General features: G+C 39.8%; 1 protein-coding gene across 6 annotated transcripts in view; it reads left to right on the plus strand.

Annotated features, from left to right (window-relative positions):
• The window catches only part of pbx3b (pre-B-cell leukemia homeobox 3b), an 87,681-nt gene extending 65,158 nt beyond the window's left edge, over nt 1–22,523 (plus strand). The window contains exons 3-11 of one of the 6 annotated variants that reach the window (XM_036578622.1): nt 2,441–2,682; nt 4,364–4,554; nt 6,317–6,452; nt 7,898–7,927; nt 12,720–12,885; nt 13,487–13,564; nt 13,988–14,100; nt 15,534–15,623; nt 20,793–22,523. In XM_036578622.1, coding sequence (XP_036434515.1) covers nt 2,441–2,682; nt 4,364–4,554; nt 6,317–6,452; nt 7,898–7,927; nt 12,720–12,885; nt 13,487–13,564; nt 13,988–14,100; nt 15,534–15,623; nt 20,793–20,885 — 1,139 coding nt within the window. In that variant the 3' untranslated portion in view covers nt 20,886–22,523. The remainder of the gene's footprint in view (nt 1–2,440; nt 2,683–4,363; nt 4,555–6,316; nt 6,453–7,897; nt 7,928–12,719; nt 12,886–13,486; nt 13,565–13,987; nt 14,101–15,533; nt 15,624–20,792) is intronic. The other 5 variants (XM_036578624.1, XM_036578623.1, XM_036578626.1 and 2 more) reach the window with 5 other exon arrangements.
• Nucleotides 22,524–25,027: the final 2,504 nt, after the last annotated feature.

Raw genomic sequence — 25,027 nt, forward strand, 5'->3', positions numbered from 1 at the left:
CACATTCATTTAAACAAAGTTTGTTTGTGTTCTTTTAAATTAATGTGACCAACATCTCACTTTAAGGAGAGATAGTTGTGTTCTTGTCATTCCATGGCTGCTGTGCAGAGTTGAGTTTAGTTTAGTTCATATGTATTGTGTAAACTGAGCTAAATGAACTTCTAATGTATTGTATGGCATGTTTTACAGACCACGTCTGCAGAGCAACAATAGTATCTGTACTCTCTTTTCCTGTATCCTAAATAGGTCTATAATGAACCACTGAATAACAGTCCAGCATTCGCTTTATAATTCTACACTATCCATACTCTTCCACTTTACCATATCATAATTAAGCATATAATGAATATCTTAAACACACTTTACTTAATGTGCTTACTCAGGCCAGTCCCAGTATACACAAACAGCACTGTATTTGCTTTGTAATTCAAAAGATCTGTACTTTCCCACTTTATCATATTCTAATTAGGCCTAAGATGAACCGCTGTAAACCCCTCAGTTGCCCCATGTTACTGACTACTTCAGCCAGTCCTAATGTGTTAAAACAGCACTGCATTTGCTTCATAGTTCTGTAGCATCTGTATACTTCCACTTAACCATATCCTAAGTACACCCATACTGAACTGCTAAAAACCCCTCAGTTACCCCAATACTACTGACTACTTGGGTCAGTCCTAATATACATGAACAGCATTTGATTTATATATTTCAAAAGTCTTGGCCGTTGCTAAATTAATAGATGATAGCACTTTTATTTTGCCAGTGTTTTAGATTTGGTTATTTATCATTTCCCTTGGATTTTTTCACCTCTCTTTGTGCTCTCGTGGATGTAGGGCATGTAGGCTACTGCTTTGCCAGAGCAGGTGTGCATGTTCCAGTGTTGAATGAGGACTAATTAGGATTCGCTGAAAGATAGGCACGGGAGAAAAGAAAGGCGGGTGTGGGGGGGGGTGTGGTGGGGGGTTGGGGGGGGCGGTGGGCTGTGATAACAAAGGCAGAAGGCACTAGCCAGAAACAAAAGCAGGGACTGTCTGTGTCTTCAGTCTTCTTAGAGCGGGGCTATAATCAAATACATGTTAAGATTAAAGCTCTTGATTAAAATCTTTTAGAATAAAGAGCCCCCCCCCCACCCCGGTTCATTATTCTCGTTTGTGAATGGTGTTCATTACACAGACAGAGGGAAAAGAGAGAGAAAGAGAGAGAGAGAGAGAGAGAGAGAGAGAGAGAGAGAGAGAGAGAGTCAGGCACTGATGAGGAAGTCTGTAATCAATCTTAATGGCTCTTTACTGCTCCAAGGTTCATTATGAATATCAAGCAAACACAATGAGCTATCTTTCTCCCTCATATCGATCGCTATGCAAATTTACATACATTTGGAGCAGGCTGCTCTGTGCAGTGAGCAGAACCGCATGGTATAATAACGCACTTTGTTAACCACAAAACATAACGGCACTTGTGAGAACACTTTCTGCTCATTATTACCCCTGCACTCATGGCGCTGGAGCAGCAGGCGCCCAGAAGCACACACACACACACACACACACACACACACACACACGCATGCAGACGGCTTTCTGCTTAGCATCGTCTCTGTGAGGGGAAGTGCCACAGTGCTGTTGAGTGTGTGTCAGTTGGTGTGTGTCGCTGTCATGTTGGGCGGTGAGTAAACACACAGTGTGTGCAGTGTGGTGTGTAAATACGAGAAGGCAGGTCTGCGAAACAGCGCAAAAACAAATTCATACCTACCGGCTCTTTCAGCACTGCCGCAGCACCCCGAGTGCCCCTCTCTCTTTTTCCCTCTCTCTCTTTCTCTTTCTCACAGATAGCTATGGCCCACAGACGGCTGCATGTTTTTACAGTAATATCATCTAGCGTCACTCTGAGTTGCTGTCATAGAGCGTTTGCTGGTCGCATGGCACTCACTGAACTCACTGTTTAACTCACTGCCAGCAATCCGAGTGGTGAAAATAATCACCCTCATGTAAACCTTTCTTTGCTCTTATGAGGGTGTGATAACTGTTCTCAGGTGTGCTGTCATTTGTCTGTCTGTGTACAATCTTCAAGGCCCTAAAACAGTGAATTTCAGTCCTCAGGACACCATGCTGTGCACGTTTTCTATTTTCCTTACTCTAACTCACTCGGCACTGCTCATCAAGGCCTTAATAATTAGCTAATGAGCTGAAGTGTGTTAGAATAGAGAAAACACAAAAATCTTCACAAGGTCACCGGGCTTGGCAAACATTGCCAATAAGCTGCTGAAGAATTTTAGCATTTTAACCAATCACAGTTCCAGACGTGTTCTGTGTTCTGTGGGCATCAGGGTATTTATATAATCCATGTCATACAATGTGTTTTTAATATATTTCACAATCGCAGTATTTAACAATATAATTACAGTATAGTATTTTCATCATTCTGTTTTTCTTTCCACTGTTTGCAGGTCTGAGTATCCGTGGAGCACAGGAAGAAGACCCTCCAGACCCCCAACTCATGCGTCTGGACAACATGCTGTTGGCAGAAGGGGTAGCAGGGCCAGAAAAAGGTGGAGGATCAGCAGCGGCGGCAGCGGCAGCAGCAGCCTCGGGCAGTCCCACCGATAACTCCATTGAACACTCAGACTACCGAGCCAAACTCTCCCAGATCAGACAGATCTACCACACTGAACTGGAGAAATATGAACAGGTCAGAAGAAACACAAACAAACAGCCAAACGTGTTTTCATCATAGATTCATTCATTATTAACTACTGCTCTGACCTACTACTATGGTTACAGCTATGGTATTGACTATGAAATTTATATGTTTATTTTATGCTGTTGTGAGAGTGAGAAATTTATGCATGGGCCTACGTACAGGCTCTTAGACTTTTAGGGGTTGAATTATTAGTCAGGCACTACAGATTCTTTCATATATATGATTTCATGTATGGTATACAGAGTGTTGTAATCACGGTTGCCATGATGTAAGCACATGCATATACCTGCTGTAACTGCTAGAACTTGATGCCTTCTGCTCTTTTATAGTGTACATGTCAGAGAGCAAAACTAGACCAAACAGCTCTTCTATTTCAATGCCAAAATCTAAACTAATAGGTAGTAACCAATTTTGATTTACGGTTGTTTTCAAATGGAAGGCCTGAACTTAACTGACCCCACCACAGTGGAATTCTCCTTTATTAATATTGAGCTGACTCTTTTACTTACTGGACAGAGTGCATCTCAGAGTGTTGCTATGAAGGGCTGCCTCCTCTACTGGGGCCTTGTATTGATTCTTTTAATAGAGTTGACATTCATTTTGTATTCCTTGCTTTATCTATTTTAATACCATCCTAATGAATACTCAATGATTGTTGATTTAATGCTTTTCTATGACAGACTCACACCTTGTTGAAGGTGTCCTTTATGATTGGAGAACATCTGCATATGAATATATAGTTATGCAAGAATTGCCATTTTCCCAAATGAATAAGACAATGTTCAAGGTTTAGAATCTTATATTTCTTTATTTGATATCTGTAATATCATAAGACAGAATATTTTGTGCCATGTGTTGTTTGAAACAGCATAGGACATCCAGTCCCTCAGAGCTAAAATAAAAGGCACAGAAAGTGATGGCTTAGCCAGCCCCTGGGCTGAATGCATCTAATTTACTCCCAGCAAAAAGAGGGAGTGCAGAGGGGTGCTCAACCCTTCCACCCAGTGCAACTGCATCTTTCTTAAGGGTGTTCCCCTGATTTTAATTATCTAAATGTAAATACTTAACGAATTTTACTCAGAGTAATGAGCTAAAGTGTGCACTACCTAAATGAGTTATTCTAATTAATCATGTATGAACTACTGGTTTAACGAAAAGCTGTTTAAATTTTCTGGGTGCTGGGCAAATTGTAAATCGGCATTTGCATTCATAGATGACTTCACCTATTAGGCTGCTGAAGTACTCAGCTCTGCTACAAACAGCATGAGCTTTGTGTTTCTCTCCTTTCAAGAGCTGCTGCTTTGAACTCCATTCAGAAACCACTGACTGTAGCTTAAAAGAAATTTAAATGAATACAGTCGAGATGATGCAGTTTCAACTACTGAACTATGTCAAGTGTTGTCATTGTCAATATGCTGGAAGAGATTAAGCTGCTCACGGGATGTACATGTAGTGAAGCTGTAATTCAAAAAGGAGGCATTGAGTATGGAAACGGATTTGAGAAGTAAACAAATTGTAAGTATTATTGTCAAAGCTTAAACTGCATTGAAAGAGCTGTTAAAACTGATCAATGCCAAAAAGTCAAACAGTTGCATGCCTAATGCTTTATCCCGAAACTTAAAGAACATGAAAAAATCTTATTTCTATGATTCTCTGACCTCCTCCTCAGGCATGTAATGAGTTTACGACCCACGTGATGAACCTGTTGCGGGAGCAGTCACGCACGCGGCCCATTTCACCCAAAGAGATAGAACGCATGGTTGGCATCATCCACCGCAAGTTTAGCTCCATCCAGATGCAGCTCAAACAGAGCACCTGCGAAGCCGTCATGATCCTGAGGTCACGCTTCCTTGATGCCAGGTCTGTCTTTGTGTTTGGTTTATACACATGTACACTCTTTAAAAATAAAGATGCCAAAAGGGTTTTTTAGAGTGATACCATAGCAGAACCACTTTTGCTTCCCTAAAGCATTTACATTTAGATTTACATTTACAGCATTTAACAGATGGTCTTACAAAAGTCCCAGTAGTGTTTCCCAAACCTGATCCTGGGGGCCTGCTGTCCAGCCTGCAATTGAAATACTTTCGCTGCTTTAACACACCCTTTAACTTTAACTCTGTAAGGGATTGACAAGGACCAGGGTTGGGAAACACAGCCCTAAAGAACTTTTTGAAAGTATAGTTCTATAAAGCAGGGGTTCTCAAAAGTTTTTATGCCAGAATCCACATGTACAAGTAGTTGTCTGACCGAATGTTTTGTGAAATGAAATAAGACAGTCCACTTTTACTTAATATGTGGTCTTCTCAATTAACCAGTGCAATATTATACCTTGCTAAAAGAATAAAACATACATAACCCTTAGCAAGATTGGGGGGATAGAAAAATAATGAGCATTAATTCTGTATCATACCAGCTACGTACCAGCTAACATCCATATGTCCAAGAACCACTGAGGAGCTTTTAATTTTAAGAGCGTATTTGCATTCTTACGTTTCACAGCATTTCTGTTTCCTATGTTTTGAAAAATAGTTGAGTAATACTAAAGAAGAGTAACTGTCAGTATAATCCTGCTCATTAAAGGGGTTATGGTTTTTTTAGTTTGGTCTTTTTTAAATTATATAATGGGATAAGTTCAAACGTCAGACCATTGATTTGATGTCACAAGTGTTCCTTTTGCAGCTGAAGCACAGCTTCTCATTTTTTCCGCACACCTGCTTGTTTTAACATGTGACTTCCACAATAACAGAAGTTCCACTCCATAATTCATCCATTAGCAACAGAGGCATTCTGCAGTGAGGAGAGCTTTCATGCAGCCTGCAGGCCTTTCCATTCAGCACCGCCATGCTAAGCACCTGAAAGCACTTCAGATTTCTGCAGCGAGGGAATGAAGTCATTTGTGTTTGGTGGGTAGGAGGTCATCAGCAGGTGGTCTAGATTACAGTAATCACAAACAGTTGGTGCAAGAGGTCTAGAGAGGTCTAGAGAGTGGGAGAGAGAGCGAGGGAAAAAGAGAGAGAAAATAAGTGCAGTAAAGGGTTGTGGGGGAATGCTCAAACGGAGCGGAAGCACAGTCATTGGGCCGGTGCTGGCGCTTGTGTGAAAGGCATTAAACAAGGCGAAAGAAGCCTGTGCCTGAGCAGCAATGAGCCTGCGGCATGGAGGAGAAGGGGGTGGGGGTAGCGGGGGTAGCGGGGGTGCGCTGCGGTCTGGAGCAGGCCACAGTCAGCTAGATTGAGCACAGCTCCTTCAGGCCAGGCACTTGTACTTGAGGAACAGTGCTCAGCTGGGCATGGTCTGATTTCTCTAATGTCCCAAGATACAGCCCCAACTGAGCACGCACCATTGTGGTTAAGGGAGAGAGAGCTTGTCTGCACTAAACACTGCACATTACACGCTTGGGCTAGAGCTTGTTCAGCGAAGTAACAATGTGATTGTGTGTCTGTACGTATTTTCCGACTAGGGTTCCTCCAAGTTCAAAAGTCCAGTTTTCTTTCTGAGGGAGTCCTGCTCCCCTCATTATTCCTCTCATCTCCAAGCCTGCCCCAGCACTGTTATCTCAAGTCAAACAGACACGTTTCTGCTGCTCACGCTAAACGCCTTCCTCTCTTCCTCCTCCACTCAGACGGAAAAGACGGAACTTCAGCAAGCAGGCCACGGAGATCCTGAATGAGTACTTCTATTCCCACCTCAGCAACCCCTACCCCAGTGAAGAAGCCAAAGAGGAACTGGCCAAGAAGTGCAGCATCACGGTATCCCAGGTGAGACTGGACATTTCATTCAGTTCAGTTTTGACACAAACACTTAGACCTTTTGTTTAGTGAGATAACAGAGCTTCACTAAGGTTCAAAGCCTGACACTCTTAAAAATAAAAGGGGACAAAAAAGGTTCTTTGGAACTGTGCATAGAAGAACATAAAAAAAGAAGTTTTTGTTTCATTAAAGGCTTTTCCAATAAGTATATGCTTAAGCCAAGAACCACTTAGCAACTTTTGTTTTTAAGACTTTACCTCTTTACCTCCCAGACAAAACTTAGTCACATGCATAATTTCTTCTCTAGCACTTAGTTAAGTGCCCCTTGTCTGGGGACCATTGCCTTATTGACAGCGTCAGTCCTGTCAGGTAAGGATTATATGTGGTCCCTTTCTGTTCGTGTTAGCCCACTGTTCCACTAACTTTGTGCTTCATGTCCAAGCAGAACACAACATTGACATTGCCACATTCCAGGATGACAACTGGAGGGTGTCTGCATGTGACTGGTTCAACAGACATGGTGGAACACTGGGATACTTTGATATACCAGCAAATTCATCAATCCCAATTGACAATATGGGACAGCAGGTGAAGTGCTGAAATAGGCATATGAACTCTGACTGAAAAGTGCACACAGTCTGTAAAAGAGTGGGCCAGACTGGACAGAAACTGTCATAAGAGACTGGTTTTATCTGTTCCCGACAGGATTGACGCCATTTTTAAGGCAAAGGGAAACATAATCAGGTATAATAAAAGAAGTGATGCATGTGACAATTGTTTTGTCCACTGAGCTGACTGTCGATGAATAACCAGCTAGGATAGCATAAATTAACATTCAAAGCTTAGAGATGAATAGAGACTATTTCTGGGTTTGCATGTTTGAGAGTGTAAGAATGGAACCTAAACTAGAGTCCTCCTACACTCATTCTTCCATTTCCCTTTCTTTCCTCTCATCCTCCCCGTCCTCCATGCATACTGTCCTCCATCCACTGAGCTTTGAGGAAAGACCAGAGCCTTCTGCAGCCTGTAGCCACTGCATCTGCTCTTATGCAACTGTTTGTTGTAGTCCACCTTAGCCTCTACTTTTTAGCTGTGTGAGTGTGCTTCTGCATGCGTGTGGCTGTCCGCGAAGAGGCAAAAGATAGTGGTGGGTGGATTAAAAAGCATACGGTACCATCAAAGTGATTTTCCCACTCTGTGGAAGCACTAAGTTAACACACACCTGAAGGCAATAGTATCCCCCTCACTCATTTCCCCACAGACAAAAAATAATTTTAGTACATGAAGCCACAGAGGTGGTCTTTTTTTAATGTCTAATGTTAGCCTACAGGTCTCGGTATACACCACTGGAATTCTCTGTGATATGTAAATGTCTCTTTTTTTGCTGTGGGGAGGGGGATGTGGAGGGCTGTTGAGAGTCAGATACTGTAAAAGCCGTTCTTTTTTGCCTTCAGGGGGTGGGAAGCACCATCACAGTGGCACAGGTATGTCATGATTTCTCCTGCTCCACTCTTGTTTTGGTCTTTTCTTTTGCCTTCTTTTCTTCTTTTTTTCTTTTTCTCAAACCCCTTTATGTGTGTTCACTGACACCTCAGAATGCATACACCCCTCAACCCGATCACCTTACCTGCACTGCCAGACCGCTCCTAACACTCTTTTGAATTAAGCAAAGGAAATCAGTGCAGTGTTAAATATTTCATATATGGATGGCTCATTAGCGCAAAACATTCAGCCTTCCATTTTGTCATAGACTTACCATCTCATCAGATTAAGATCCACCTAAAGACCTTACAGCAAGATCCCAGCTACCTTGGTCACATCTCATTTTATGTACCATGTCTGTTCATTTGTTACACATTTGTAAAAGGAAGTACCTGTGTTTAATCCCGTTAGAATCTTCACAGACAGCTGTATTATATTTGAACTTGTTATCGTGTAGGCAACATGATATATGCTTGATCATTCTGTGTCTTTGGTATGTAGGGGCATGGGATCTGCCACACTTTGTTTTGTGTTATAGTGGCTTTTACATGGGTTACATGGGTTTATGCACTGGAGGACTCTTGGCCTTTAAAGGCCTTAATTAACTAGGTTGCCATAGAAACTAGACAGCCAGTCAAAGTGCATTAGGAATTAAGGGTACTCTCACAGAAGTCACTTGAACTCAGCTTGAAGAGCCCTTAGTAGGGTCCAGTTAAAGTGCCCTAAAAGCATTTAGCACATCTGAGCTATCCATTATTTTGAGAAGATTAATGTTGAAAGGCAACGGCAAAGTGCTTTTGTACCATGATTTTGTTCATATCAAATCAGTCTATCAACTTAGCACAGATACAACAGCCATAAAACGCAAGGTCAATTCAAAGTCTGTGTGGCATGGTCTGATCTAGTGGTGATATTTTAGGCAGCCAACACACTCATGTATTGGTCAAAACGCTTACAATTTTTTTTTTTTTTGAAATGCTGGCAAGGAAAAATTGTCTGTACTGGCTTCTTTCAGTGTGCATCTATGAAGCACATAATGATTTTATTTCCTTTTTGTTTTAACAAACAGCAATAAATAGAGAAAACAAGATACTCTTCTGAGTTAGCCAAGGCTAAATTAGGCACCCAGTGCAAAAGCATGGTTTGGAACTGGGTACTGATTGTTAGTGATGTGAGAGTGTGTAATGGTGTTGATGAAATTTAGCCCCTTTATCAGACATGGGTCCATGTTAGTGCATCGAGACATCCTCATTATCCACCCTGCTCTCTCAAATGAGCACCACCACAGCTGCATGTAAGGCTTTTGAGATGTGTTGGGTGGATATAATTGATATTGTTTGCGGAGTTTGGGCACTGGCTGGGATAAACTGTACACATTGGTCATCCAGGGATGGGAATATGGAGGGAGGGTGAGCAGGATCACAAATGCAAATTAATAGGCCCAAAGTTTGACATCATTACACAATTAGGTTGCTTTCTTCTGCTATAATACTCCTGAGGTTCAAACCAGTGACACTTATCAATATTTTAGCTCATTATACATGAAGCTAAACCTGGCCCTAGGTTAATGTGTTAACTATTAATGCATGCTGCTTCATTATTGATAATATCTGCGGTTCTGGCCGCTGAAACCACCTACGACAGTGTTTGCTGTAGCTGAAACAATCCTTAAGGACAGAGGGCAGATATTTCAACTAGCAATAGATGATTGCTACAACATGTTCTACCATGATTAACTTAATCACAAAAAGATAGTTATGTGGATCATATGTAAAAATGACAGTTTTTTCTGATGTTAGCTAGCTTTGGGGAAAGCTTTGGGGGACAGCTAGCTTTGATTAGCAAAATAGCTTGCAAGCTACCAGGAAAGGTTTGTTCTACCCACTGTGATCCAGCTAAACAATATTTTCTGTGTCTTGTTTTGTGGGTGTGGGTGTGTTAACAAAGCTAGAACTCCAAACATTCACTCTCCTTAAGAGAGGCGATATAAAATCTGGTGCTATTGAAACCTGGGGAAGATCATCTATTCTTTTTCAGTGACTCTAGCGGTGTATTGACCCAGGCTTGCAGATGGAGAAGTGGTGAATTATTTACTAGAAGCACAGAGTCTCTCCTCTCCACTGGGCAGGGGAAAACAAACCTGGTGTCGGGTTGTAGGCACACAGAAGTACTATATCACTGGAACATTCTCCTCATGCCAGTTCCTCGGTAGAGGTCAGGTGTACAGTAGTAATTCAGCCTAGTGGCTGACGTTGCATGCTGCACTGATCAGTCGATTGAAAGCATGCTCCAGCTGTAGATAAGACGGGTTTGGAGGGTTCCTTTCACCAGCCGTTTATGGTGTGTGGGTTTTATGTAGTTTGGCACATCAGGGATAAGGGAGGAAGAACTACCTGAAACTACTATTACATCAATTTAATACCATGATAGTAAATGTAGAATCAATAATTTCGCAGTAGCCTATATGATCCTAAATTTTATTTGGATGAATCCCTTGCATATTATATTCTGTGCGATACTATCAAATCAATGGAGAGCACAATGGTACATCAGGGCTGAGGCTAGGTATGATTCATTAGAGCAGATCCTCTCCACTCTGATTTGTTAGCATTGCTGTGTTGGCAGTTAGCAAAGAACTGATGCTGCAGCGAACCCTATGCAACCCTTCAGGAGGCACAAGGGTTTTGTATCTTTAAATGGTTGCATTGAGAACTGTCGTATCAAGAACAGTTTTTTAAGAGTGTGCGTATAAGTGATTTCCTTTATGTAAATCTCCTTATGTGAATCTCTGCTACTTCCATCTTTCTCTTATGTGTAATGTGTAAAGGTATGGGAGTTGCATTGTCAATCCCGTTAGTTTATCTGTGTTTGTTTAACATGTATTGTTAAACTAGGAGACAAAGTCACATTTTAAGCCACAATTATTTCATAGCAGGATATTTTGTACTTCATATAGGGCAACCATACAAAGAATGATTTCTAGTTATTCTGTTTCTATTGTGAGACTTCTTTCTTGCCCAACATACAGTCAGTAATATAATGAATATAGCTTATCCTAGACAAATTAACTATCCTATGTAGAAATTAGGTACACGATTTGTTTATAAATACATACAAATTGCAGATAGGCTTATTTTCCAGGCATAATATAAAAATTACTGCATTGTGTAGCTTAAGGCCTGTGCATATTTACAGTAGTCTCTCAGCCTAAAGTTTAAAGCCTGAATGTGCATCCTTCCCCCTGCCCTTAAAAGCTGCTCTCTAAGCAGGTTAGCTAAAAAGGATGATGGCTAGTGCTTTCATTGCTTCCAATTAAACCTTGCTTGTTAGTTTAACCTCTAGGTAAACCCATCAAACAATTGATGTCAAGGCAAAAGCCTGCCAACGGTGGTGGCTTTGGCCGAGCAGTCATTAATTTTAATTGCCTAGATATTAAAGATTTAGAAGCACAGTGACATGGTGGGGCAGGACTGATCTGATGTCATGTAAATTCGCGGGCTTTGGTGTAGCATGGCTCCGGCTGCTGGAGATATTAAAATGGAAGCGCAGAGGTGGAAATTAAATAAAGCTTCATTAAAGGGCTTGGGCTTTCTGCCTGGCCCAGCCAGCGCTGGGATATGGCAGGAGAGATCGCCACGGCGACAGGCCACTGTAATTTATAGGGCTATTAAGAAACAACCCCTAATCTCTTTATTATTCCACAATTATTGCAGCGCAAGCATTCACACTTCTGCCCCCCTGATGTGACCTAGATCTTATTGTTTCCAGTATGCTTTGTTTTTGTATCACTGCAATAATTAATGCATGAGCTAGAATCGGTAGTCTTAAGTGTAGTACTCTAATATCTCTAATAAATTCTATATGTGAGAGTGTGCTTTGAAACTTCATTTATTCCTGTTTACTATTAACCCATAAATGAAGAGCCTATTCTTGTAATCAGCAACATTGCATTAAATGCAAATTGAATATGCCATTAACCTAAGATTTAATCAGAGACACTTTTATTGTACTGCTCTGCAAATATTGGTAGCTTGGCAAGTTAAAACATCTAAAATGTAGACAATATACCTAAAATAGCCCATTCTGACATTGTAATAATATTATAAGATTATTCAACCAATCTCTAGACATTAAAGTAATTTTGTCATTTCAAATCATTTTGGTTGTGCTTGTTTTAAGAAATAATACTCAAAAGAAGGAAAATTATCTGCCAACGCAGTTAGATACTTTTATTTGATAAACTCACTTTAATTGAGTGAAAATGCCGAGAATATAGGTTGAGTAACCCAAAAATAGAAACTAAACTAAATAAATAAATCTTTAAGCAAATCTGACACAAATGACACAGCACAGCAGCTTAATGCTATACCAAAACCAAAATGTGCCCCATTGCTGAGAAAACATTTTCCATCTGGATTCTTACCAACTTTGCCACAAACGTGAACCACTGCTCTGTTGACGTGATCCTGTGTGAGCACCACCAAAGCTTGGTGTTGCCACAAGACGAGCAGCCCCTGGTGTGTTGGTTTTTGTCTAGAGACAAACACAGAGCATGTCACGCTCTCATCCGTAATAGCACACAAGCCCTGTCTGATAATCACTTAATTAGTCTATGTGCCCAGCGGATATTACTGCAGGAGGCTGGGGACCGTGGACTTGATGGACCTGAACGTGACATCTTGAAACAATCACACTGCTCAGTGCACTGTGCCTCGTCTGCCTTGACGTCTGACACCCCCCTCCCTTCTTCCCTCAACCCCCCCCCTTCCTTTTCTTTCTCTCTCTCTCCCCCAGGTATCCAACTGGTTCGGGAACAAGAGGATCCGGTACAAGAAGAACATTGGCAAGTTCCAGGAGGAAGCCAACCTGTACGCTGCCAAGACGGCCGTGAACGCGGCGCACGCGGCAGCTGCCGCTGTGCAGAACAGCCAGACCAACTCACCCACCACACCCAACTCTGGTAAGCACCAGTGAACACCCATCCCAATCCCAAATCAGACCCTTACCCCACCCCATGCCTCCCCGCTCCCCTCGGAAGAGCAATGCTCTCTCCCACGCTCTGCGCTGCCTGGGTGCTGTGACAGTGAGCGGTCCCAGCTAGGGGGATAAGCCCCACTCTCCTGCCTCCCAGACCGTACATGCCGAACGAGACAAGCATAGTCAAGCAGACAAGCAGAAACTGTAGGGTATGTGTGTATGCGAGTGTGTGTGCATGGGTTCCGGCCGTGTGAACTGTTTTTAGTGAAAAAAGAGAAATATAAATGATGATCCTCTCCCACTCTTCCCTTCCTTTCTGTCCTCTTATGCATAACAGTGTTACCCCTACTGTGAAATAATGGAAATCTCTTGCTTGGAGCATGTTATGCTCATAAAAATAAAGAATATTAATGAATATTTTATTAGTAGCATGATGCCGTGTATAGTGTTGACATTCAAACAAAAATAATAATAATATATTAAAAAAACATATTAAGCAGAAGTGACTATGTTATGGACATGGCTGAGGCCCTGAGGGCTTGTGGGTAAGAGATTTAAAGGGGTCCCCTTTTTCTTGCACCCAGGATTCCAGATGAAAGATGAAGAATTTCAGCTGGACTCTGCAGAGAACAAAAACTCTCTATTAACCAACATGTTTACTGGTACTGACCTTTTCCATCAGCTTCTTCCTGTCCTTATTGTCATTGGCACATGATCCCTTCTGAGCTAGTCCATTAGAATAGCAGGTGATGTGAAACCCTGTGGAGCTTAGGCTGCCAACCCCATAACCAATCTCTGTGTGTCATCAGATTTTCTTTTCTTTTGTCCTTTTTTCTTTCTTTATGTATGTATGTATTTATTGATTAGATAGGTAATGCAGTAGATGGGCTATCTTCTCAATTATTTTCTCCCTTTGCTTTTGCTTCACTCTGGTTGCTTGTTTTCTGGGCATCTGTGTTTGTGTATGGGTGATGGCGTACTTGTATGTATGCTCGTGTTCGTGTCAGTGTGTGTGTATGTGTGAATTCCTCTCTCTCTTCCTTGCTCTCTTTTGTTATTCAGCCACTTACATCTTTCCTTTCCAGGTTCGTCAGGTTCTTTTAACCTCCCAAACTCGGGGGACATGTTCATGAGCATGCAGAATCTGAATGGGGATTCTTACCAAGGGGCACAAGTCGGAGCCAATGTACAGTCACAGGTAGGCTCCACGCACAGGGACTGGGGCTGTGTGCCAGAACAGAAAGCTGCTAAGCTAGCCAGTCATCCCAAGTACAGTCTCAACAACACCAGCTTACAGATAATCATACTAAATTGTGTGCCCCCTCCCTAGTCATCTTATTTTAGCAATGGAACATTAATTGTTGATGACTGATGTCTGGCTATGGACGGATTATTTGAGCAATCCCAAATTGCCCTCCAACAAATTACCGTTATCATAGCCCAGGGTGGCCAATAAAAGCAGATCCTCATTATTTGTAGTCTGTTAGTAAATTGATCTCACCTCTGGAACAGACCCCATTTTGCAGTTGATGTTGCGAATGCATTTGGCTCTGACTTGAGCTCTTGGGTTGGTATTGGGTGTTTGTAACTGTACTTTCCTTCAAACTTCTGTATCCTTTATTATCTCTTTTTCATTGTGCCTGTGTCCCTTCATAATGTTTATCCATTTTAAGATGATACATCTCATTGTCATGAGAGATGGCTCTTGAAAGGGAGATTACGAAAGAGAGAGGATTTTCTGAACCATTATAATTCTACCATAGCAGAGTATTTTAAAACATCTACTCGCCATATCTGGCATATTACTGTAGCTTGCTTAACTTGCTGTGTCACGTATTACTGCTGTCTTCAGATCACATGTCTGTGTAAAAATGTAAATATGTGAATAATAATTTGTCTTTTTATTGTACTGTAATCAGGTCTCTGCTTTCAAATAAATATCGTTAAAAAACAATTTCTATGCATGCAGTCATAAATTTCACATAAAACATCTTGTATGTCATTTACTTCATTCAACATGCATTCCACCTAGTGTTGCAAATTTAGTAGAGAGAGAACAATGGACCGCACAGTTGTAAACAAACAGTTGGGCCCACCCACATTTGTCAGCTCGGCCCACTTCAGTTCAGTGATTGACTGAATCAGTTGAAGAGAGTTAGGACAGGGTATTTTTAAAAATACCCCCGTTCTGCAAAAAATTGAAAAGTTAACTACACAGGGTGATCCAAAGTACTTAAAGTACTTAACTCAGGCAATTTAGCCCAACAGCCTGATAAAAGACTTAGAAGACACAGGTCAAGTGGACTAGAGTCTGTTCCAGTACTTATTATATTGGTCTACAGACTTTTTCTTTTTATTCATTAATACAAATTGTGGAGAGTAGTGACCAGATACAATGTTTTTGAAGTAGTCACAGATAATGTTCTCATAAAATGTGCATAAAATCAACTTCAAGAGAGTTTATTGATTGCTGTCTCTAGCTTGGCTTACAACTGGGAATTGGTCCATTCTTCCCTCCTCTGTTTAGACATCAGTGTGCAAGTGCTTTGTATGATTTTGTGCTCATGTTGTTGATGTGTTCCTGAGACACAGGAAGTTGACAGGCTTGACTTCCTGTTGTGTTCTCTGCAGGTGGATACCCTGCGCCATGTTATCAGTCAGACGGCAGGATACAATGATGCCCTTGGGGGGAACTCCATGTACAGTCCACATGGCTTGAATGTAAGTGAATTCTGCCATTTATTGCAAATAACAATGTAATTAATTTTGATTTTTGGTTTGATTAAACTCCTTTCATGAATTTTTGTGAATTATTATTGCATAGCTCATTTGTTTTACACAATATTGACATCATGGACCAGAGTTCTCATCCACATGAATATGCGTATACAGCTTACATACGTTGTATGTCTAAAAGTATCCAGACACTTAGACCTTAGTGAATTCAGCTACTTTAAAGCGCACCCATTGTTGATACAGGCAATTAATTGTGCACACAACTTGCATAATCTTCATAGAAAAGCATTGCCAACAGAATAAGATGCTCTAGAGCAGCCACACATGACGCAGGTCACAATGCTTAATGTCAAGCATTGGCTAGGGGGGTATAAAGCTTTGCCCCTCCATTGAGCTCTGCACTCTCAGAAAAAAGGTACTAAACTGTCACTGTGGTGGTTCCCCTAAAGGGTAGATCTTCAGTACCTTTAGTTAGGGAACATAATTGTACCTTACTCCATTGCAGTTATATTTTTTAAATTGCATTGACTCTATACACCTTGTATTGACTCCAGGCTTTTTAATTTATTGTTCTTTTTTAACTTTTTTAACATTAGTTTATGAAAAGGTATAAATAAGTATGTTTCCCATGGGAAAACCCTATTCAAGTTGCTTAAGGCCATTGTTGTACCCTTAAGGGTACATTTACATTTTCTGTACCTTGATGAACAAAAATTTGCCTGCACAAAACTTGTTTTTTTCTGACAGTGTGGAACAGTGAGCATTGTGTATTGATGCATTGATACCATTTTTTTGGGCAAGTGCAAGTACACTCTACTTGTACTTTTGTATTCGCTGATACCAAGTCTGACATTATACTCAGTAAGCTACTTAGAATTAAATAGTTATAAGTTAAACAGTTAACAGTTAAATCATTACATTCTAGCCGATTTTCAATTATGTGAATTAGCTAGCTATGCTACATCAGTTACTTTTGATTGAGTAGCGCTGCAGTAGAGACGAGTAGATTTTGCTCCTTGTCAGAAAAGCGCTTCTGTACAGCTGTAAGTACATTTCATAGTTTTTAACCCTGATCTGTCTCTTTCAACAACGGTCTCTGTAGCACAGCGACAGCAGGAATCATATCCGAGGAGCTTGCTTGTAGAGTTTTATGTCTGAAGTCTTTTGTTTGGCTGGTTGAGCTATAGTTGAATGTCCTCTAAAGCCTGACATACACTGTGTGATTTTAGAAATCTTGTTCTTTGGTGACTCACACTGTACATATGAATACACTGCCCATCGAGACAAAGCCTACAATTTATATACTCACACAGTATGAAAATGCTCGGTCCATGCTGTGTGAAATGTTCTGTCCATGAACAATTTCAGATACAGCTGTTTCATTGAAAATAACACTGCGCTGAGTGCTGAGCATAGAGAAACATAGAGAAGAGCAGTGCTACTAACACTGAGCACTGAAGCCTAAGCAGGCAATAATATACTTGGCAGGATCATATGGTTGTACCTCCCTATTCTATTCAGTCAAAAAAGTAAAGTCAGCATAGGAGGACTTTGGAAAAAAAAGTTGACTCTTTAGCCTCCATTTTTCTGGCCTTCGTGTCTCCACCTGTATTGGGGATGTGCTTAAAACGGTCTGATGGGATTATACCAAAGCTTGTTTAAAGACTTTGTTTGACTGTCAAGAGTCTTTGTCCATGAGCACGAGTACATATCGAGTAGGATATCAGTCCAATACCCGATAGTCGTATCTTAGTAATGCTAAGAGTGGAATTTTGTGTGTGAACTGTGTTGGTGCTTGCCATAAAGACAAATGTTTATTACTCAAAAATGAGCTTTGATTTGAGGTACACATGTAGCCAAAGCAGTATTAATTTACAGAATTATATATTTTAATGGAAAGTCCCAGTGAATATATTAACACCAGTGTATGTGTGATCTTGTCTATAAAGAAATGATTATCCAATATAACATAAGAAAATGCCAGTGTAAGTTTTAATCTTTAAATTGACAAATACAACATCTGTCACAAGACATAAGAATATGCTGAAATTCTATCACTTGAGTGAGTGAGAACAAAACATCATTTGCCGTAAACCCAAACAGCGCTATTCTTGAGGCAGAGTGAATGCAAAATGAGATCCAGACAGATATTAAACATGTTTGTTGCCTGTGTAAACATTTCATATTACGGTAACCTATAGCGTGGTGAGATGAAAAGGCTTTTAGTGCCCTATCTCTGCCACTGTTTGGCTGTTTTGAAATGCTTCAAAGAATTCGCAATATCCTTATCAACGTGATGAAATATGAAAGCATGATCGCCTGCAGCCGTCGGTAGACATGAATTTTATCTTCCTTGATGAGGTTTGCTGTGGTGCTTTTTCCTCCATACACTCTGTAATCTGAAACCACAAGGGTAAAAAGATTCAGTTATTTGATGACTGAGAGAGAGAGAGAGAGAGGGAGAACCTTTTGAATAAAGCCAATGTACTTACTTTCTTACATTCACAATTAAATAAATAGAAATAAATCAAGAAATAATGTATTAAACTACACAAGAAAACATACCTTGCAGGTATAAGCAAAGCAGGATGATTTGTTGATAAAATAGTCTAGAGTGTCAGTTAACCTCGATTAGCATTCAAAATTTGAAGAAAAAATAAAGATACAACATCTCTACGGGGAAACAGATGGATTTTGATGGATGGATAATTAACTGTAAGGTAATTAATAAAGCAGTGCTGTCATATCATATGCATGCTTTTTGGTGAGCATTACAGTGCATTTGCATGAATTAAGGTAAAGAATCCACATTATCATCAATGTCAGGAGCCAAAGCGTATGTGTGGCTTTTCAAGACAGTGGGACGCGACCATGGCAGTGTATCCGTGGCGAATGTTCACGCGGCAGCATGTCATCTCGGGTTTTGTTGTGGCCTCTATGGCCTGCAGCAGTGCAGATGAAGTGTCAGGCTCTCGCAGACTCAAACTGCACTTTCACACACTCTCTCTCTCTCCAGCTTTCACACTGTGGTCCACTGATTGGGTCAGAGCTCACTCCATCACCACTGCAAGAGTGTGTGTGTTTGAGTTTGTTGCTGTGCATGCGTGCACTTCTGCTCCTCCCAAAAACAGAAAGAATGGGGTGGTGTCAGTCTGACTGCTCTCTCCTCTGACTCAGAAATGAGACAGAGAGAGAGAAAGAGAGAGAGAGTCACTGTGGATGAATGCAGATGATGCATGTCACCGGGGCTGAGCAGACTTCCTCATAACGCTCTTATTTCAGCCTCAGCCCAGACACTGTGGCTGGAAGAAGCCAGATCAATCTGTTTATTGACCTATTCCAGGAACTCTAAATCAGCAAAATTCTAATTCCGCCACTGAGCATTCCTTCCCCAAACATACACCACACACACTCAGACACCTTATATATCGTCACTGTCCAAAGAAAAACAAGTCTCCAAAATGGTAAATTTAATGTAAAGAGATTTTATTCCAAGTAATTTTGGAGCATATCTATTGGTCCATTTATCATGAAATGATACACACAATGTAAAGGACAGCTGCCGCGCCCAAATGATATTTAAAAGTAAAAATAATACTAAAAAAATTGGATGGCGATGATATGTACTTTGATATATACATATTAATATATATCATCTCTGTGCAGATGTATAGATGTATGTCATATATATTGTCACTTTCGGAACAAAAGCTCCAAAAGAATACCTTTACAGGAATATATATATATTATATATATATATTCTTTTGGAGCTTTTGTTCCGAAAGTGACAATATATATGACATACATCTATACATCTGCACAGAGATGATATATATTAATATGTATATATCAATATATATATATACATATATATATATATATATATATATATATATATATATATATATATATATATATATATTTACTGTATTTTAATAAACAGTTAGGGCTACAGTCATCGCAACAATGTGTGAGCAGCTGGGCTTCAGACATACTGTGTTTGATAAAAATCAATAATTAATCACGTTTGACACCACTTTATACACACAAAACACACAGACACACACACATATATATATATATATATATATATACAGAGAGAGAGTGACAGCACGCATCTCACCACATTTTTACAGTAACACAGACGGATTGTTTTGATAATGCTGCGCATCCCAAGTAAATTACCATACGCTAACCTTTTGTTGTGGTGACTGTAAGAAGCAGGAGAAGAGGAGGGGAGGGGGTAGAGGCAGGACAGGAGGAAGGGAGAGGAGAGGAGAAACTATCCAGCAAAGGCTAGTCTCTGCCAGGAGCCACACGCCTCAGTCAGAGGCACTCAGGCGCGCTGGGTGGAGGAAAGGCCTCCACCGTCACTTTCGCTCAGCGTCCCCCCTCCCCCACCCCACCCCACCCCACCCAGCCTGGCTTTCCCTCCTCCTGACTCACATCAAAATATGGAGCGACAAGCTGTCGGCCCACCGCCGAAATCTGATTAGACATTGATTTCAGAGATCGCTCCCTTTGCCTGCAACGTTAAGGCAAATTTGTTTTCCAAGAGAAGGGAGGCAGCTGAGAGAGAAAGGGGGGGGCTGTTGCTAGTGTAAATGCAGCGAGATGGCCGTTGGCATTACTGAACATACACTCAGACCCCTATGATTTTTTAATGTATCAGTATGCATATGAACAGGCATCTCTCACCCAATATGTGCTGAGACCAGGCAGAGCTCTGCACAAACAGGGATGGACACACACACCGGTCCTCATAGGCATATATTTTACTGCATTAGTTGCTTTGTTTTGTTATATAATTCCTTTTTTTATCAAGTTGACTTTTTCCTAATTGTTGGCCAGATCTTAAATGAATTCTGGAAGATCAATGTGTCATTTTTAAACAGTGTGGTCTTTCCATTGGTTACTACTATATCACTTAGATGCACAAATACTTGTCAGTTCATTATTTATAACTCCCAACAACATATTACAATACAATCCATGCTTTCATTTATTCTGCAATACTTCCTTTTTTATTGCTGTCTTTGTGTGAATACTCAACATAACAAATTTCTTGTATGTGAAAATGTCCTTAGCTAATAAACAATTCTGATTCTGATACTGATTTTAGCGCATTATCTCTGTTTGCATTTCCTGCTACAGGCTAACGGAGGATGGCAAGATGCTACAACCCCGTCCTCTGTGATCTCCCCTACCGAAGGTCCTGGTAGTGTGCACTCTGATACCTCGAACTGATTTCTTCTTCAGTGATACAGCTCCTTCTCAGACTGTGGACAACCAATCACCAAACCACAGACCCATGGACTGACCGATCAGAGACGCAAAACAAACTCACTACCAATAAGCTGTCTGCAGCCTCTTTGAACCCCCACACATTCATGTCCCCATTATCGCCGACATTTCTCCAGAACATTGAGAAGCTCTTAGGAATTGAATTACTTGCTCTCTGCAGTCCACAGCAGTTTCACTTCTAATAATTTCTGCTTTGCACATATTCTTCAACTGGTTTTGCTTCTTCTGGTATATAAGTATACATTCTCAGATTTTGTGTGAATTACATGGTCTCTTTTCTATTCAAGTCTTTTCAGTGAATATGCATTTAAGTAGATATGTTTCATAACCCATTCCTAGTCTACTGTAAACAAAGCTAGCTAGGAATGCAAGGACTGATAGAAGTAAATACTCAAACCCATTCATTTTACAGGGCTAATATGCTAAAGAAGGCAGCTTTGGGAACTTTAGAAATGCATTTCTTTATCTGACCTTTTCTTTTTACGTCCTTGCATGGTCCTAAATTAGGTGATCTAAATGAATCCACTCCATTTTGGGGGTATGAATTGAAATTCTGCAAATATGTGTTCCATAATTGTATTATTTTCGAACATAAAACATCAATGTTCATTGCATCACAAAATGTACTTAAGTGAGGCTCATATTATGTGAGACATGATTTTTTAAATGCAGAATATGAGTCTTACATTAACACCGTTATGTTTCAGGACTCCATGGTTTTGGCTCGTAGGGACTCCATTCACAGACAGGAAAAACAAAAAACGGTCTTGTATATAATATAGCTTAAGAGTATTTATACATCTCACAAATCAATACGCAGCTTTATTACCTCATTCAGACTCATAGAAGAACCAATAGATTTCCAACATTTCTCTAGCTTAGAGTGCTCTCACTGACTACCTCTCAACAATATCACCACCATCCTTTTAACTTTATTTTTCCATTTTTACGTAGATTCATTTGGTTGCATCTTGTAATAAACTTTTTTTTCTCTCTCTCTCTTCATGTAATCTAATGTATATTTTAATCTTCTAAGAAAATGAGTTGCTTTCTCGCAACTTTTAAAAAGGAAAAAAAGAAAAAAAAAATGATGACCATAATACAAATAATATGAATAACACGGAGACCGAGCGGGTTTTGTGGTGAATTTTTGGGGAGGGTCTTGGGGTGGTGGGGAATGTGGGACGTGGGACTAAAAATTAACACCGAACAGTTAAACTGTTGTAAATAGCGAAGAACATTTTGAATGTTGCTCATCTTGTTACTAATTCACTTAAAAAAAGGAAAAAAATCATGGTTAAAAAAATCTGTAATGCATAGAGGTTTCAGTATTCAGAACTGTACATTTCAGGCTCTGTGTGACAGGGCTCCAACTTTCTTTCTCTTTTTTTGTATCGTATGTGATTCTGAAACTGATTAAAAAAAGAAGTCATGAAAATTTATTTGTGGCAGTGAATCTAATGTATTAAAAATGTTTCGTGTTTCTTTCTAACCAGACTACACCCTGGACTGAAAAGTCTTCCTTGTGGTAGTTATGTGTAATTTCAAACATGAATAAACTTTTTTCCTTTCATGATGGAAGATCCTGATATCATGACTTTTTCTTTGCAAGCAGACAAATTATTATTACTGTTGTTGGTTGTTGTTATTATTATTAGTAGTAGTAGTAGTAGTAGCAGTAGTACAGCTTGTTAAAAATACCATGTCTTACTAATAAATACAGCTAGAAATAGAGCTAGAAATATATATTTAATTAATTGATCAACCTAATCTGAATGCAAAACTAAAATAAAGATATAAGGATTAAATACTTCACTATAGGCCTATTTAAGTATCAAGAGTACAAGTAATGAAACAACTAAATTAATTTTTATTTATTTATTAAATGGAATTTGCAGATGAGCAGGTTTCATAGCTTGATATAGGACAGAAAAAACAACTTAAGTTAAAGTATGGGTCCTGTGTCCAAAAACTACTCAATATGGAAATATGGAGCCAAATTGCATTTGTGTGAAAATTTTAGCGCATTATCTCTGTTTGCATTTCCTGCTACAGGCTGACGGAGGATGGCAAGATGCTACAACCCCGTCCTCTGTGATCTCCCCTACCGAAGGTCCTGGTAGTGTGCACTCTGATACCTCGAACTGATTTCTTCTTCAGTGATACAGCTCCTTCTCAGACTGTGGACAACCAATCACCAAACCACAGACCCATGGACTGACCGATCAGAGACACAAAACAAACTCACTACCAATAAGCTGTCTGCAGCCTCTTTGAACCCCCACACATTCATGTCCCCATTATCGCCGACATTTCTCCAGAACATTGAGAAGCTCTTAGGAATTGAATTACTTGCTCTCTGCAGTCCACAGCAGTTTCACTTCTAATAATTTCTGCTTTGCACATATTCTTCAACTGGTTTTGCTTCTTCTGGTATATAAGTATACATTCTCAGATTTTGTGTGAATTACATGGTCTCTTTTCTATTCAAGTCTTTTCAGTGAATATGCATTTAAGTAGATATGTTTCATAACCCATTCCTAGTCTACTGTAAACAAAGCTAGTACAGAGGAATGCAAGGACTGATAAGACTGAAAGTTATAAAAATATTTATTTATTATTTATTTACTTATTTGTTTATTTATTTATTTATGTGATGTGGTGATATGTCAACTAATGGGCAATACCAGCCCTGGCACAGAGAAAAGTTATCTGATTATTTTACACGGTTTATTACTGGACAGTCTATAATACTTACTATTTCTCAATACTTCAATAAAACCACACTATTTGCATGCAATAGCACAACAGCCCCTTTATGTCAACAGAGATTTAAATGCGATTGGTTATATTTTAATGCGCATACATCAAATCAAGCACACAAGCGGAATTAAACACAACACTTTGCTAATGCATGAATACTAGTGTCACATTACTTAGATAATCAGAAACCACTATCTTAAAGACATTAGTGCAAATCTATGGAAGGCACACATGTCGGTGACAGGGCCTCTAAGAGGAAGTGACAGCCCCCTTATAGAAACCATGGTTTCCCCTACAGGCTTACGATCTGTCAAAGAGAAAGAGATGGGTTTTTCAGCATGGCATGGGCTGCTGGAGCCAACTGAAGTATTCGGAATGATATGGATCCTTGCAGCAGCTTCTTAGAAGCTGTTCCATGTGGCACAGTGACAAAAACACATTAATATTACCAATTGTTGCCTGAGACTTCTGACAAATGCTGCAAAAATTCCTTTCTTTAATTAGGATGTTTGTAGACTTTAATAGACTAATTTGAGGGAAAGTGCATCCATATAGGATGTGAAAGTGTTATGGAAATACTGAACATTTTATTTTAGGTGGGCAGTATGGCAAAAATATTATCTCAATACTTCAAGACAATTTCACAATACATCAAATGCATCACAATATTTTGTTTTTCTGAAATTTAAAAAGTTGGAACAGACAAAATAGAACCAGTTGTGTCATGTATAAAAATACTACAGTAATAATAAACCTACAACTACAAGATTTTTGCAAACTGCACTGCACTAAATCTAACAAAATAGGCCTCAATTTGTAGTGAAACGTTGTTAGTCTGTGTTCTTTGAGTAGTGATGATATCCACAATGTGCTTAGAGAAGCCACATTGTTACATAATTTAGCACGATAACTTTAAAATTTCGTCATAATGGCCACCCCAATTTCATCCAATTAAATATGATCTGCATTGTCATTGTTTCATTTTAAATCCAGTGTTCTGGAGCCACTGTCCAATTACTTACAGACTCCACTATAAATAACCATGTTTTCGTCAATGGAATGTGATGAACATTAGTCTACTTGTGGAGTTTTTCCAAGGATTTGTACATTGCTAAGTACTTTTAGAAGAATTCTGTACTTCGCAGAATAATTCAGCTGTTCAGAATTTTGGCCCCATTACAAAGGATTCAGAAAACCGTATTGTTGCCAATTTATATTTATAGAGTAACAAAAAAGTTTATCATCTCTTTTGATCGTATTTCAGTATCTCTTACTGATAAAGCTGGTAAATACTAGCAAAAAGCTCATGATGGCTTAAGTGA

The sequence above is a fragment of the Colossoma macropomum genome, unplaced genomic scaffold (assembly GCF_904425465.1).
Source record: "Colossoma macropomum unplaced genomic scaffold, Colossoma_macropomum, whole genome shotgun sequence".
NCBI classification, from domain to species: Eukaryota; Metazoa; Chordata; class Actinopteri; order Characiformes; family Serrasalmidae; genus Colossoma; species Colossoma macropomum.